Raw genomic sequence first — 13,642 nt, forward strand, 5'->3', positions numbered from 1 at the left:
TGTCTGTCGGACCAGGGAGAAGGTTTTGCCTCAGGTCATCGTCCCGTCCGGTCACTGCTCCTAGCTTGATTTCTCAGAACTAAAGTGATGTGGAGAGAGAGGAAGGGGGGGCAGAAATAGCCACTAAGGTGGGAACGCAGCTCCACTGGATCCCCATTCGTGACCAGACATGCTATTCTCAGCAGGTCTCTACAAGGTAGCAGCTTGCAGCCCAGGAGCTACTCTGTGCAGTTTTGGTCATGCAGGGAATTAAAATTACAAACTCGGGACGTGACTGCAGGCGAAGGAAATTTCAACCGGGCTGACCATGTCCACATTAGACAGCAAAATATCAGATTGGCCCCCTGGGAAGGGGCTTCGGTCCACTGGCACAAAGTTTAAATCCGTGGCGTACACCGGCCTAACAAAAAAGTAAATCACCCCCATTAACAACCAGATAAATTTAAAAAAATAAGAAACCGCAAAAATTTTAAAATTATAAAAAAAATTAAAGAAGGTGATGAAATGCCTAATTTCCGTCACAATACTACTTAATTTTTTTTTAACTTAAGTTCATGTATGATTAGCAATAGTGCAAGCAAACTATAATTTTGGGAGTGTCTGATTTACAAATGAAGGCTAATTTTCTCTATCCATCCAGGACTCACAAACATTACCAAAATTTGCTTTTTTAAATCTACTATTAATTAAATGGTAAATTATTAATCAGTTTCCTAATGTATCAGAACTTTAATTTTGGAAAATTAATAAAATTTATCTCTTAACAAAAGCTAACATATATTATTCATTCTTGACCACTGTGTGAAAAAGGAGACGGGAAAAATTAGCATAAGATCTAATACACTCCAACCCTCTGATGGTACTCTGATGTTTAGCAGTAAGCATATTTATATTGAAAAATATTTTAATGCTCATTTTTTCACGCCCTCAAATATAACAGTAATGAAAATGAAATATCTTATCAGCATGGGAGACAGCCTTATACTGGAAAATTTTTGGTTTGCTTTATTTTGTAATTCGGCACTGATCAAACTTCTCACATTTTTTTAATTTTTTTTAAAATTAATTAGTATATTTTTATTAAAGTATATTTGGGTTTTGGGGACATGATGTCAGATACTTAACACTTAGGCTCATTTGAATTTTTTTCTTGCCATACAGCAGCTTTTAATATCATGGTACAATATGTTAATTTCTCTAGGGTATTCTCGTTAAAGCTAAAAGTGGGTCGTACTGGTAAAAAGCCTTAACTGTAAATAATTACCTGTAATACTCTCTCCAAAATGAGAGTATATAGGAGAGCGGGTAATGGATTCCAGTCGCTTCAGCTGTCTGGATGTTGCTACATAAAATCTCTGGGGAAAAAAATTGCAGGGTAATCACGAAAATGCACAGTATTGAGAACTTGTTTATTTGAACGGAACCCAAATTGTTTAAGTTAAATAATAATACTAAGAACAGATATTATTAACTAGGAGATAATCATAAAACTTTAAGATAAATTTGCACTAACAATACACAGGATGTCCACACAAATCTGTAATAAAATTTTTCTGACTTTTCTCAGACTTTCCCTGACCCAAATTTCAAATTTCCCTAACTAAATTTTTAAAAATAATTTACCTGATTTGCAATTTTCTGAAGGAAAAAAAATTAAGAAAATCTATTCTTAACCATTCCATATCTGGTGTAGTTCTCACTTAATTTTCTCTATTTCAAACAGAATCTTGCCGTTTGACTATGAACTAAAACACCATTAACACTATCACCATCTAAGAAAAAAAAATCTCATAGTTGGGTTGATGGCAGACTGGAGCATGCATTTTCCCATCAAATTATTATTACTTGAAATTTCCATGATTCTTCCCGGAATTCAAGTAAATTCCCTGAATTTCCCTGGCCATTTACAACTTCCCTGACCTCTCCCTGATTACAGTATTATGTACAAATTATTACAAAAATAGATCCACTACATCAACTTCTGAATTAATGTATGAATTGAGGCTTGACATCTTGTGTATATCAAGGTCATCAGTGTCAATGAGAGGTTAAAAGTAGGGACAAGATGTTATGGTTTTATTTTAAAGCCAATATTATTATTAAAACAGAAATGTTCTGTTATTATCTTTATTTTTTATGAACTCTGTTTACTCATTAATATAGCATATTATTAAACAAATATGACACCTAAATGTTTTATAATATTTAGTTCACCAAAAATTTTATTGTGACTGATACATGATGCTCTTTTATGATATGCATAATAATTTGTAACAAGCATTTCTAACTACTTGGAACAATAAAAATAAATCTGTAAGTAATTGTGTGTTTGAAAAATTAACCGATGCTGTAATGTAAAAATGACTTACTATTAAAGGTAAAAAGTTTTAAAAAAATTGTTAATTATAATTACATTCATTAAGTACAACCTTCAGGCTAACAATGTAAAAATCCTCCAGTTTAATATATTAAAGGAAGAGTTAAAATATTCAGCATTTTTAATCAAAAATTTGTGATGTCAGTTGCATTTCGGAGCTTTATGGTGTATTAACTTGTACTTTGGTGTTATATGGTGTATTGATGTCCTTATCGGAGTTATTTCGGTTTTATGGCAATTCACCATGCAATCTTTTTCCTAGTTATGAGGTGAGGCTGGAGCATTGGCGACATAATTGAACTGGGGAACAGGGAGTATTCCGAGAAAACCTACCAGCTCACTTCCACATCCACCACATTCCTCACTTGCCGAAAAGGCAGGTCTGACCACACATGGAATCGAACCCCGACCACCTTTGCGGGAGTCCGGTTACCTGATAACGTAGCCACCATGGCCTTTTTAAACATCACATAAGCTTAAGTTTCCTGATTTTGTTTGCTTTGCATGAATTTCATGTAAGAATTAAAGCTCACACCATCTTACTGCTGTCTGTAACATTGCTTTTGTAGTTTAGGTAATCAATGTTGCATGTTTCTTCATTAACTGTATAAAAGAACACCCAAAGTATCTCATTGCAATGCTTCTCACCTCATATGGACAATCTAAAGAACACACATAGGTATTTTATAAGGATATAAAAATTAATTTACCACTTACTTGAATCAGATAGTAAACAATGCCAACAGGGATAATTACAGCAATAAATATTGGAGTGGAATAGCTGATCACCAGCAATGTCGCAGCCACCTGGAAATAATGCATATCCCAGCACATGGGGTGAAGCTGCAATATTTATTTATAAATATCAAACATTATGAAAAAAGGGCTGACTAAAAATACAAAATATATAAACACTTGTGCTATATAATATCTAAATACTGTCCAGGATATTTTCATCTTACAAACTGTTCAGCTGATACTTAAAATCCAGTAAATAAATAAATAATTATAAATAACTCTTTTTGCAACCATATAATAGGGCATTTGTCATTCTGTGGAATTGACAAAAGACTAAAGTTCGGAGTTGTGTGGGAATACGTGCATAGGCACCGCTGACATTTTAGAAATGGAACTGCTATAATTGCCGACCCATTTCATGATCTAACATAGGCCAAGAAGAAATTTAAATGTACTCCTGAGTGTGAGGCTAATTTTATCAGGATGAAATAATAATTCATATTTCCTGTGCGGGGTGCTTCTTACAGAGATGGGCATTTGTCCTAGTACAGATGCAAGCAATGTGGAAATGTAAGCCGACATAAATCTTGTCACTGATTCAAGATATAAAGAGGAAACCATTTGCACATGTCTCAGCAAAGTGCTACACGTATGACGTGCAGATAAAAATCTGCATTAAGGGAGGCTGTGGCACATTAAGAGCTATAAAATTATAAGGATGAATGGATAAAAATAATGCTACTTATAATGATAAAGATGAAACCTACAACACATTGGCTAAAGTAATTTCTCCATTATAACAATACACAATAAATAAACTTACATGCCATCCCATTTTTTTTGTTATAGCGGCATAATAAAATCTCAAAATGGTTGTAATCATGGGTACATCAAGGTGCCCTAATCCAAAGTGGAAAAAAATAAATGAAACAAGGTGCAAGGCCCTGTAGAGAGAAAATTCATACATAGTTAATTCTCACACACTATTGTTCAAAAACATTTTTTATGAATAATGTTTTTCCTTTTGTTAATGTTTATTATTGCATTGTACCATGGATCCTTTTCCGCATGAAAGAAGTTCAATTACAGAATATCCGCGCCCCCCCCCCCCCCCCCCCCCCCAACACCTTTTATGTTTTGCACTGGATACGCCCTTTAGTTGTAACATGTCTTTTATAGCTTAAAACTAATGCACACATTCTGATACCAGGTCCAACGAACAAAGCAAGTGACACAAAACATGCACACACTTCAGGAACCTTGTCACAAGCAAGATAAGCCTTGTCTCATGCTCATGCTACATCAAGCGCTACGCTGCGGCACTCACCAAGTGCAGTTAGGCTGCCCTACTAGGAAGCAACATAGAACATTTAACCCGACAGGTATAGTAGAAAAGCTGGTTGCAACTACACAGCCACAGACCAAGTACCGCAATAAAACTTTCTTCTTAAAGGCATAATTAGGAGCCTTGCCTACCTGGGCACCCATACGGTGTGCAAGGCTTCAGAATAACCCACGCAATTTATAAAACTGATCAAGATATGCGAATGGTGTTTGTTTACAAAAATCATTTAAGAATTAGCTGAGTGTGGAATGGCAGTACTGTTCCCGTATTTGATTTTTAAACTGTATTTTTTGGAGAGTGAAAAAGGCTAAAAAGAGAGTGTTTGTAATATTATTTAGGTATGGAACTTCTGAAACAGACTCTTGAAAGCAATAAAGTGACTTGCAATACACCTTTATCTTCATTTCTCCGCCACATAGTGTTATGATTACCACTCAAATCTCATAGTTTCCTTATGCGCGCCAATTCAGAACTTTGCACTTAGAGGTGACACCGTATTAGAAGTGTCCCGCCTCGCTCGCTAAGTACACCCCCGAATAGGCAGACCTCTTAAGGGTGCAAGACCTCCAAGACCTCTGACCTGCTTGGGTACTGACTCAGTGGTCACGAATTTGAGTCATGCCGGGGTGTTGGAACTGAACCCACGAACCCTCGCCACTGAACACGATGCCTCAGCAATCACGGCCACATAGGTTCCCTTCATGCTGTACTTCGTATACATGCTTTCACAGGCATTTCTACTATTTATTTAATGTACACATGTAAACAGAGCACAGTCATTAATCTATTATGGTGTACCATTAGAACAATGGATAGTGTCAACTAAAACTTTCCTAAGTTCTTTGAACGATTCTTGCAATGGGTAAGATTGATTAAAATCAATATTTTGAAAACATGCCATTACTAGTTTGCATTGCATGTCATAGAGGAAACTCAAACAACGGACAGAATGTCTGTGCCTGATGACAGGAACAGATCTCAGTTCCCGAAACATCTTGTATTCGTCTGTGCTGTCGTCGTCGTGTCGTCAGAATACCTTTTTTATTTCATCGTTGGGTTTCTCTGTCTGCCGCTGTGTTGTCCAAGGTTGTTGTTTTGTCTGTATTTACTGTTTTTGTTGCAATTGTTTCATCATTGTCAGCTCACACAGTGTTTGTCAGTGCAGAGAATTATCTGAGCTGTCTATACATTTAACATTTTACACTGGCTGATTTTGCCTTTTTTACTGTTTGCTTGTGTTCTCATCTTGCTTTGTCCTTGACCACTAGGACTGTCTAGAGAGGAAGGACAGGAGGGGCGAAGTCCCCACAGCCCAGGCCCATAGAGGGCCCTGGTAAAGTTTATAGAGATTTTTTTTATTTGGTTTTGCCCTGATAGGATGAAAATTTCAAGTCTATTGTTAATAATTCATAGAAAACATTACAAGTAATGCAATATGCACAGATTAAGTTTACAGTTATGAACATGTAACCTTTACAGTCTTTAGACTTTTTTTTTATTTTGGGGTTTGAAATGTTGTACATTAAAAAAATAATTAACCTCAAACATTTTAAAAACACATATTATAAAACTAAGTATACGCATGTATATTTGTATTTGCTTAAACGACAGAAATAAGTCTGTAAATACTTCTTACAAACAAACCTTACCATTAGTGTGCTGATTCAACATTTAAGATTTAACAGTAAAAATTTCATAACTGTATATTCTCCCTACACAACTCCCATCCTGCTGTTACTACTTTCCCTGCTCACTAACATCCTGTCTTACCACTCCCGAAACCGATGACAACACACCCGACCGAACGACCTACAAGCCACCATCTGGACACTCTTACAACTGCAGGCCTAACACCCTCTCTACACCACACATCCCATATGACTCTTCCCTCCTTAAGATTGCCACATATGGTATTGCAGCCTTCTGGGTGCCATTCTCACGGCTGTGTGTGTACCAGCCCATACACAGTCCCTCCCATGGCTCTCGCCCAAGGTCATGATGGTGTTCAAACCCTTTGAAAGAAGTGCTGCTGTGATCTGGCCCCATCAGCTGCTGATGCGTTCCCTTCTGCTACTCCGAGTTCTCTGCCAGTACCTACCACCCTCTCTACACCACACGTTCTATATGACAATAACAAAATCCTTTTATTCAACATGGTGTCGAATACATGTAGGCTAACAATTTCTTTTGTCTCTCAGTATGATGAACGCTGTGCTATCTCTACACTTCAATGTTAACTAAGGACTGTCAAAATTGTAATGTGTGATTTTTATGTTGTTATTATTTCTGTTTATGACTATATTTTGTACACCAACACCCTTAGAACATACCCCAATTATAGCGAAAGTTAATGTATACGGATGAATCACGAGTCCTCTATCTTTTCCAGATATCTCAGACTTCCACAGACGGCAGCACCGCGTTTACACATTTCCGTTCCAATTGATTTGCGTTCCATTCACAAAATCACTCCTACCAAAAGGCCGTATACCGAGAGCTAAAATGTTTACACATCTAAAGTAGGAAAGGGAGCTGACAAAATAATTTGCCCCCGGGCTATTGGTTTACATCGGTGACCCTGCTGACCACTAAAAGAGATGAGGCATCTGTGAAAAACTGGTAATAGGACTTGCTCCATGAGCCGACGGCACAAATCCCAAACCAACCGCGAGAGAAAAGTTGCGTCCTGAGATGTTGGTCAGGGAGCCAGGTCTTCGTTTCCCAAAAATTAACAGTGAAATTTTAATTATATAATTGCATGTTAAAAGTACAATATCTTGGGGAATAGTAACAGGATAAGTATGAAGAAAAATACCTACCAAGTAAACTTCAGAGGTTATAAGTGTTGAATTTTGTTTTAATTTATTTTATTATTTCCCGTATAATTTTTCTTCAAATCTTTTTCATTGAATATCAAATCCTTCGAGTACTACAGATTTGATGTTATTTGATGGTATTTGAGGATTTGACTACCCATCCCTAGTATTAACTAATTGTATAACTGAAATGCAGTTCTGTAATAAAATTACACATATTTCTGGTCCACCCCAAAAGCATGCCTTGTTCCTAAACAGTTTCTGTGTAAGCTGATACTACAATGCACAGAGCTGTAGTTGATTATGACTAAGATTGAGCAAGTGTTAAGATCTGGTTAGTTCAATTAAGTAAGCCATCCACCAGGAAAGTTCTAAATGCAAAATCTGTTAGAGAAGTTAAGAAACAACTTGAATAACTTATAAAGGTTTTTTTTTGTTCAGCACCTTTTACCAATTTTTAAGGGGTGAACGTAAAACTCATTGCATTTACCTCGAAAACACAATACAGTAAATCATTCAACTGCTCGGGAATGACAACATCCAGAACGTCCACATCCTGGGAAAAGCGGTTCAGTATTCGCCCCACGGGGGTCGTGTCGAAAAAGAACAAGGGCGCGTGAAACACGGACGAGAGCAGGTTGCGGTGCAAAATGCCAGCGGCCACGATACCCCCCAGCAAGGGGACCAGGGTGTTAAACACAGTCGCCACAGCTGCAAGAACAACCAACTACCATGTGAGAACTAGGAAAAAGTGAGATAGAAAACAGAAGGGGATAGGGTGCGTGAAGACAGTCCAGGGAGAAGTATAGTAACAAGTGTTGTGTTTATAAGGAACTCTGAAGGTAAAAACCATATTGTCAAAGACAGTTGGTAACAAGGTCAGCATCATGAGTGATGAAAATTGGATCGGGAGTGAGTTGTTCAGAGAATATTGAAATAGAAAGTTACAAAACTAAAGAATAAAATAAAGATGATAGAAAAATATTTTTAACTTACGCATGTGTTGCGCCAATGACTAGTGTATCTCCCCAATAATAATGTAAACTAAAACCCTGAATTTATTGGAACTGTATTCAAAAAAACAGAAAACTGGATAGATAGAGATAGTCCATAAAAATTAGTATGACTAAATACGACATACACAGAAAAGAGTAAATTATAAGATGTTAACAAAATACAGAAGTAAAGCAAAGACAGTACATAAAACAAAACACTTAAAAATCTCGCATACACTTCTGAAAACACCAACACGATAAACAAAAAAATATTAATGCAACAAAAATATAACACTAAAGTTAATAAAAATAAGAGACAGTAACACACACAATAAAAATAAGAGACAGTAACACAAACAAAAAAATTTACATAGCTAAGGAAAAGAAAGCATGCTTGTACCAGAAAGAAAAATTTACAAAAAACAACACATTCAGTTGCAAGTTCATTAAAAACAATACAATGTACAACAAAAATTGTTTTCTGATTCTGTTTCTCTACTAATCATTATGATATTCATGAAAAAACAAGTGACAGTTTTACAAGTGGCCATCAATAGTCATACACACTTGAATACAAACATCCCTTTGCCTGCAATTAAAATTTAATTTTTAACGATAAATCTGAATGCTACTATTATACAACATCATGTGTGATTTACTTCCAAGCAATAGCAAAAAATTTTTGTGGTGTTAATTAATAGTGTAACTAGCAAAAAAATTTTTGTGCTTATGTTAAGTGTCGGTGGCTGTATTCATTATAAGCTGATATCAACCGAACCCGAAATTGTTATGTAAAAAAGCAAAAATATTTGGAAACAGTTTTGTAAACAATTTTAATGGCTAACACATGCCTGGCAGTAAGTTTTCTTTTATGTTTGCTATGTTTATTTGTCATAATTTTAATTCTATTTTTTATCTTTATTAAATTACTAGCCGGAGCACCCGCACTTCGCTATGGCAGTCTGCAGGCAGAACACTCGCAACGCTCATTACACATGCCCCTCCTCGTGGATGCGCCACTGTCGTAAGAGCCGTTGCCATGGAAACAAAGAAAGCATCATCAATTTCATTAAATCTTGCCAATCAGCTCCGCCCGCGTGGCATCTAGTGGAAGGGCCACTCAAGGCTGACCCCGCTTTAAAATGAATGAGCATACCTTATAGTTGTTGCACTTGGTTGTGAAAAAAATGTGGTTTTTATTGTTATATCTCTGGCTCCTATCATCATCGTAGTGAGATAAAATATACACCAGTTTTTACTTCTAATCATAAGCTTTTAAACTAAAAGGTTTAATCCAAATCAATCTCAAACAAACAGACAAAATGACAGTTTTATAATAGTATCGATTTTAACTCATTTTTAAAGAAAAATCATTAAATTTACTAACTTATGCACAATTTCCAATAAATTTGCTTTGAATTTAGATTAAGAAAAAAATTATATCCTCAAATATATTCACAAAAAAAATTTATGTTTCAATTATTTATTCATAAAGTGAGGCCAGTAATTGTGAATGTTAATTGTAGTATCAGGTATCGGTGGTGGTACTGGGGTATCAGTAGTAGTATAGGAAAAGGAGGTATCGGAACATCTCTCGTTAAAAGTATTATTCTTTTGGCAGTAACACTGAATCATTACAACTGTTGTCAATAGCCCTTGAAGATAGCTGCAACTAGGCATGCCGAAACATCGGGCGATCAACCACAGAAGTAGCTTCAACCCAGAAATCAAGGAGGAGTCAGTGACTCTGGCCACAAAAAACTTCAATTTTGATTGAAAATATGTTTTACTGTGCTTGTTGTAAACTTACTTTAAACAATACATTTAGTCTTGAAAATAATGTCAGAATACTCCGAACTATGTACATCCAAAACAGTTGTTAATAAATCTTCCTGCAAAACTAAGAAATTTTCAAAAAACTTTTGTAGCCCTACATGATTTAAAAATGTAACAATTTTACTTGTTTTGATTTTAATAAAATTGTATGTTTCATATTAAAAATATTCTTCTTGTGATGAACTTAAACTTCAAATTAAATTCACTATTTTCTTAAATTATTTTAAACATTAAATTTACAGGTTACCAATTTTTACTATAGTAAATGTTTAATCAGACAGTTTGTAACAAGCTCTATGAAATAACGGTAATACATCCTCGAGTTCCCCCACGTACCAAGAACAGAGCATTAACCCAGGAGCGGAACGTGTGAGGCAGCACGTTGTCCAGCGCGTCGACGTCTTTCGAGAACCTGTTCAGGACACGTCCGACCGGAGTGACATCGAAGAAGCTGATAGGGATCCTCAGCGCGTTGTGCAACAGATGTTCCTGGAGCAACTCTGCGGCTCTCAGCGTTCCGACGTAAAGGGACACATAGGCGATTACCAGCATCGTCACTGCAACCAACATTGCGATCGCAGCTCTGACTCACTTTGACGACGCACCACGACATGTCACGTCACTCCACATGGACATAAGCCATTGCTGTTTTTCACTGTGTGTCATAGAGGAAACACAAGAATGAACAAGATAGATGAATACATGAACACACACAAAAAAAAAAAGCCAAAATCAGCAGATGTCAAATGTATGAATACATAGACAAAACTGGGAATTCCATGGAAGGAATAAGTCAGACAAAATATCACAGCACAGACGAACGCAGCGGGCTGACAACGACGACACAGTTGCAACAAGAACATAAAATACAAACAACAACCTTGGACAACAAAGCAACAAAACAGATGGACACAAAAATGATACAAAATCAGATGATATGGACAACACAAAAATGAAGGCAGTAGACCTCCCAAGACAAACAGTTGCATAGGTCGTATGGCGTATGTCCATAAAAACGTTCTAAATCAATCTGTCCCATTGCAAGAATGATTCAAAGAACGCTTCCACTTGTACTTGTGCGCAGACGCTCATACATAGGTAGTCTGCACAGACATGACTATTGCGACTTCGGAGAAAGCAAAGCCAAGCAAAGTTTACCCTGTTAGTGTGATGCAACTTGGTTTGTAGTGAGACAGAGATAACAACAATGTTTAAGAAGCTCATACTACAAACAATACAAGAGTGAAAGGAACATCAACCTTACGCAACAGTGAACATGGACATAGTATGTCACTTAAAGCAAGCAAGTATAAAGATTCACAAAATTGTCAAACATCACCGTCCAAAGACTCAGGAGGTGCACAGAAAAGGCCAGTCAATCTTAAGTCTCAGAGAATAAAAAAAACCACTGTATTACTGCCAGACCATTACTTGCAAGTATAAACTGTGACAAAATACCAAAAACCAGAGTTTAAATAATTACACAAATATGATTCATACCTTAAAACCAATAACTGTTAGATTTAAAATCTGGACACATTTTAAACTTTTATCACAAGATGTACCATGATAAAAAGGAAAAGACAGATGGAGTGAACAGACAATTTGATATTTCAATATGACTTACTGGTCCAATTTATAAAAAAATTAAATAATAATATTTTTCTCTGGTTATTTGAGTATGAATACTTATGCCAACTTGAAATTTAGTATTACATTAATCATAAAATGACATGAAAAGAAGAGGATCTCAAATATAAAAATATGTACCTTAAACATATTTACCTCAAATTGTAAGACAACCTAGAATGTAAGATGATCATAAATGTACGATGACATCAAATGTATGACAACCTTGAATATAAAACATTAACAGAACAACCATCTCGTATGAAAGACATAAAATGTAAGACTTCAAACACATGACCTCAAATAAAATAAAACTCTGATTACACATGAATTATTCCACAATTTATCCATTTAGTATAAAAGTAAGTTGATTTTATGAAACAAGGTATTTGCAAAAACTTTGTGAACTAATTTCAGGATTTTTCATGGAATTCTTTTTACAATTTTTTTTTCCATCTCAAGAGTCAAGCAAAATTAATCATAGTATGAAATAAATCTACTTTTCATGTTAGAAATCTTAAACATTCTCAGGGATGATTTACAAATTATTTAAGTTTACTGTTTCCAAATTATTATTGTGTGACTATAAACTGAAGAAGGGCATTAACAAACAAAATACAAATTGAAATTAGCAAAAAACTGTTAGATCAAAGCACCATTACTGTTTATTTTGGGACTTTTTCGTGACTTTCATTAACTATAAACATGCTGTAAAATATATAATCTATGCTAAGAGGACCACTTTTTCATCTAGCAGAAAGGCTGAGCAGTGTTCTGTGCATTTGGGGTACAAGTAGAGACAATACACTTTTGTATCATTCATCATGATTTACGGTTAGAAGTTAACGATGAGAGCTTTCTTTGCTGTTCTCTCGAAAGAACTTTGAAAAATTATCATCTTACTGCATTTAAAAGTGCTACTGACAGTATTACGCATAGAAGAAGCCATTTGCGACTCCCACACACTGCTCAGAATGATCTTTATCAAAATCATCAGGTTAAAAGATTACTAATTTCATCACTGCACCTGGACACACTATATCATTACGCCATTACATCCCCACAGAATTTTCACTGTGAATTGCATACTGGGTTTTGGGCCTCCAACAGGCCCTACCTTAATATCTTATCAATTATAAAACCACAGTTACTCCGTGCTGCAACATTATACCAAGAGAGTAGGCACTAAATATTAGGGTAATATTTTCTTCCAACGCCACAGAAGATAAAGGTTAACGTTGAGATGAGACATTAAAAATTCTTAAGTAGTATCCAATGGAGAATAAATACCACATTGGTGAGGATGACGCCTTGAAGTTATGTCAATTAAAAAAAAAGTTGATTTCACAAAATTATGACACAAGCATATTTCTACACAAAGTAAATTTACACATCTAAATATGCTGATTTGTTGGTGTTTATTTAGTCTTTTTCTTAAAATAAAATTGAATTATTAAAATACTCGCAAAGTCGAATCAAATTCTGAATATTGTCCTCAGTAAGGCTGTATTACACTCATTTTATACAATACTTGATTGAAGTAAATATATATATACGTATATATATATTAATGTTTTTAATGTTTTAACTGATTAAGTAATAAACCATTTGGGCCCTATATATAAAACCATTCAATAAAAATTATGAACTAATCATGCATAATATTAATATTAAGCATTCATAAAAGCAAACCTGAATGCCACATTTGATATTTTTGAATAACCAACTTAATTTGTGCAAAACTTGCACAGTAAAAAATAACTTAAATTTTTTTTCATGAGTAATCTTAAGCTTCCATGTTATAAAGTTTTGCAAAAAATGCCTAACTTCAAATCAGATGTGAAGCTTCAAATAACATAAATAGTAAATTTCCTGGCAAAGTCAAATCAAATATTAAAAAGAGCTT

General features: G+C 35.3%; 1 protein-coding gene across 7 annotated transcripts in view; it reads right to left on the bottom strand.

Annotated features, from left to right (window-relative positions):
• The window catches only part of LOC134538421 (multidrug resistance-associated protein 1-like), a 143,496-nt gene that overhangs the window by 20,793 nt on the left and 109,061 nt on the right, over positions 1-13,642 (bottom strand). For 3 of the 7 annotated variants that reach the window (XM_063379734.1, XM_063379735.1, XM_063379736.1), the window contains exons 21-23: positions 7,767-7,987; positions 3,095-3,184; positions 1,265-1,355 (exon numbers count right to left, since the gene is read on the bottom strand). In XM_063379734.1, the coding sequence (XP_063235804.1) occupies positions 1,265-1,355; positions 3,095-3,184; positions 7,767-7,987 (402 nt within the window). Of the gene's footprint in view, positions 1-1,264; positions 1,356-3,094; positions 3,185-7,766; positions 7,988-10,443; positions 10,665-13,642 lie in introns of all 7 variants that reach the window. The other 4 variants (XM_063379733.1, XM_063379737.1, XM_063379738.1 and 1 more) reach the window with 2 other exon arrangements.

Source organism: Bacillus rossius, chromosome 13 (assembly GCF_032445375.1).
Source record: "Bacillus rossius redtenbacheri isolate Brsri chromosome 13, Brsri_v3, whole genome shotgun sequence".
Classification (NCBI taxonomy): Eukaryota; Metazoa; Arthropoda; class Insecta; order Phasmatodea; family Bacillidae; genus Bacillus; species Bacillus rossius.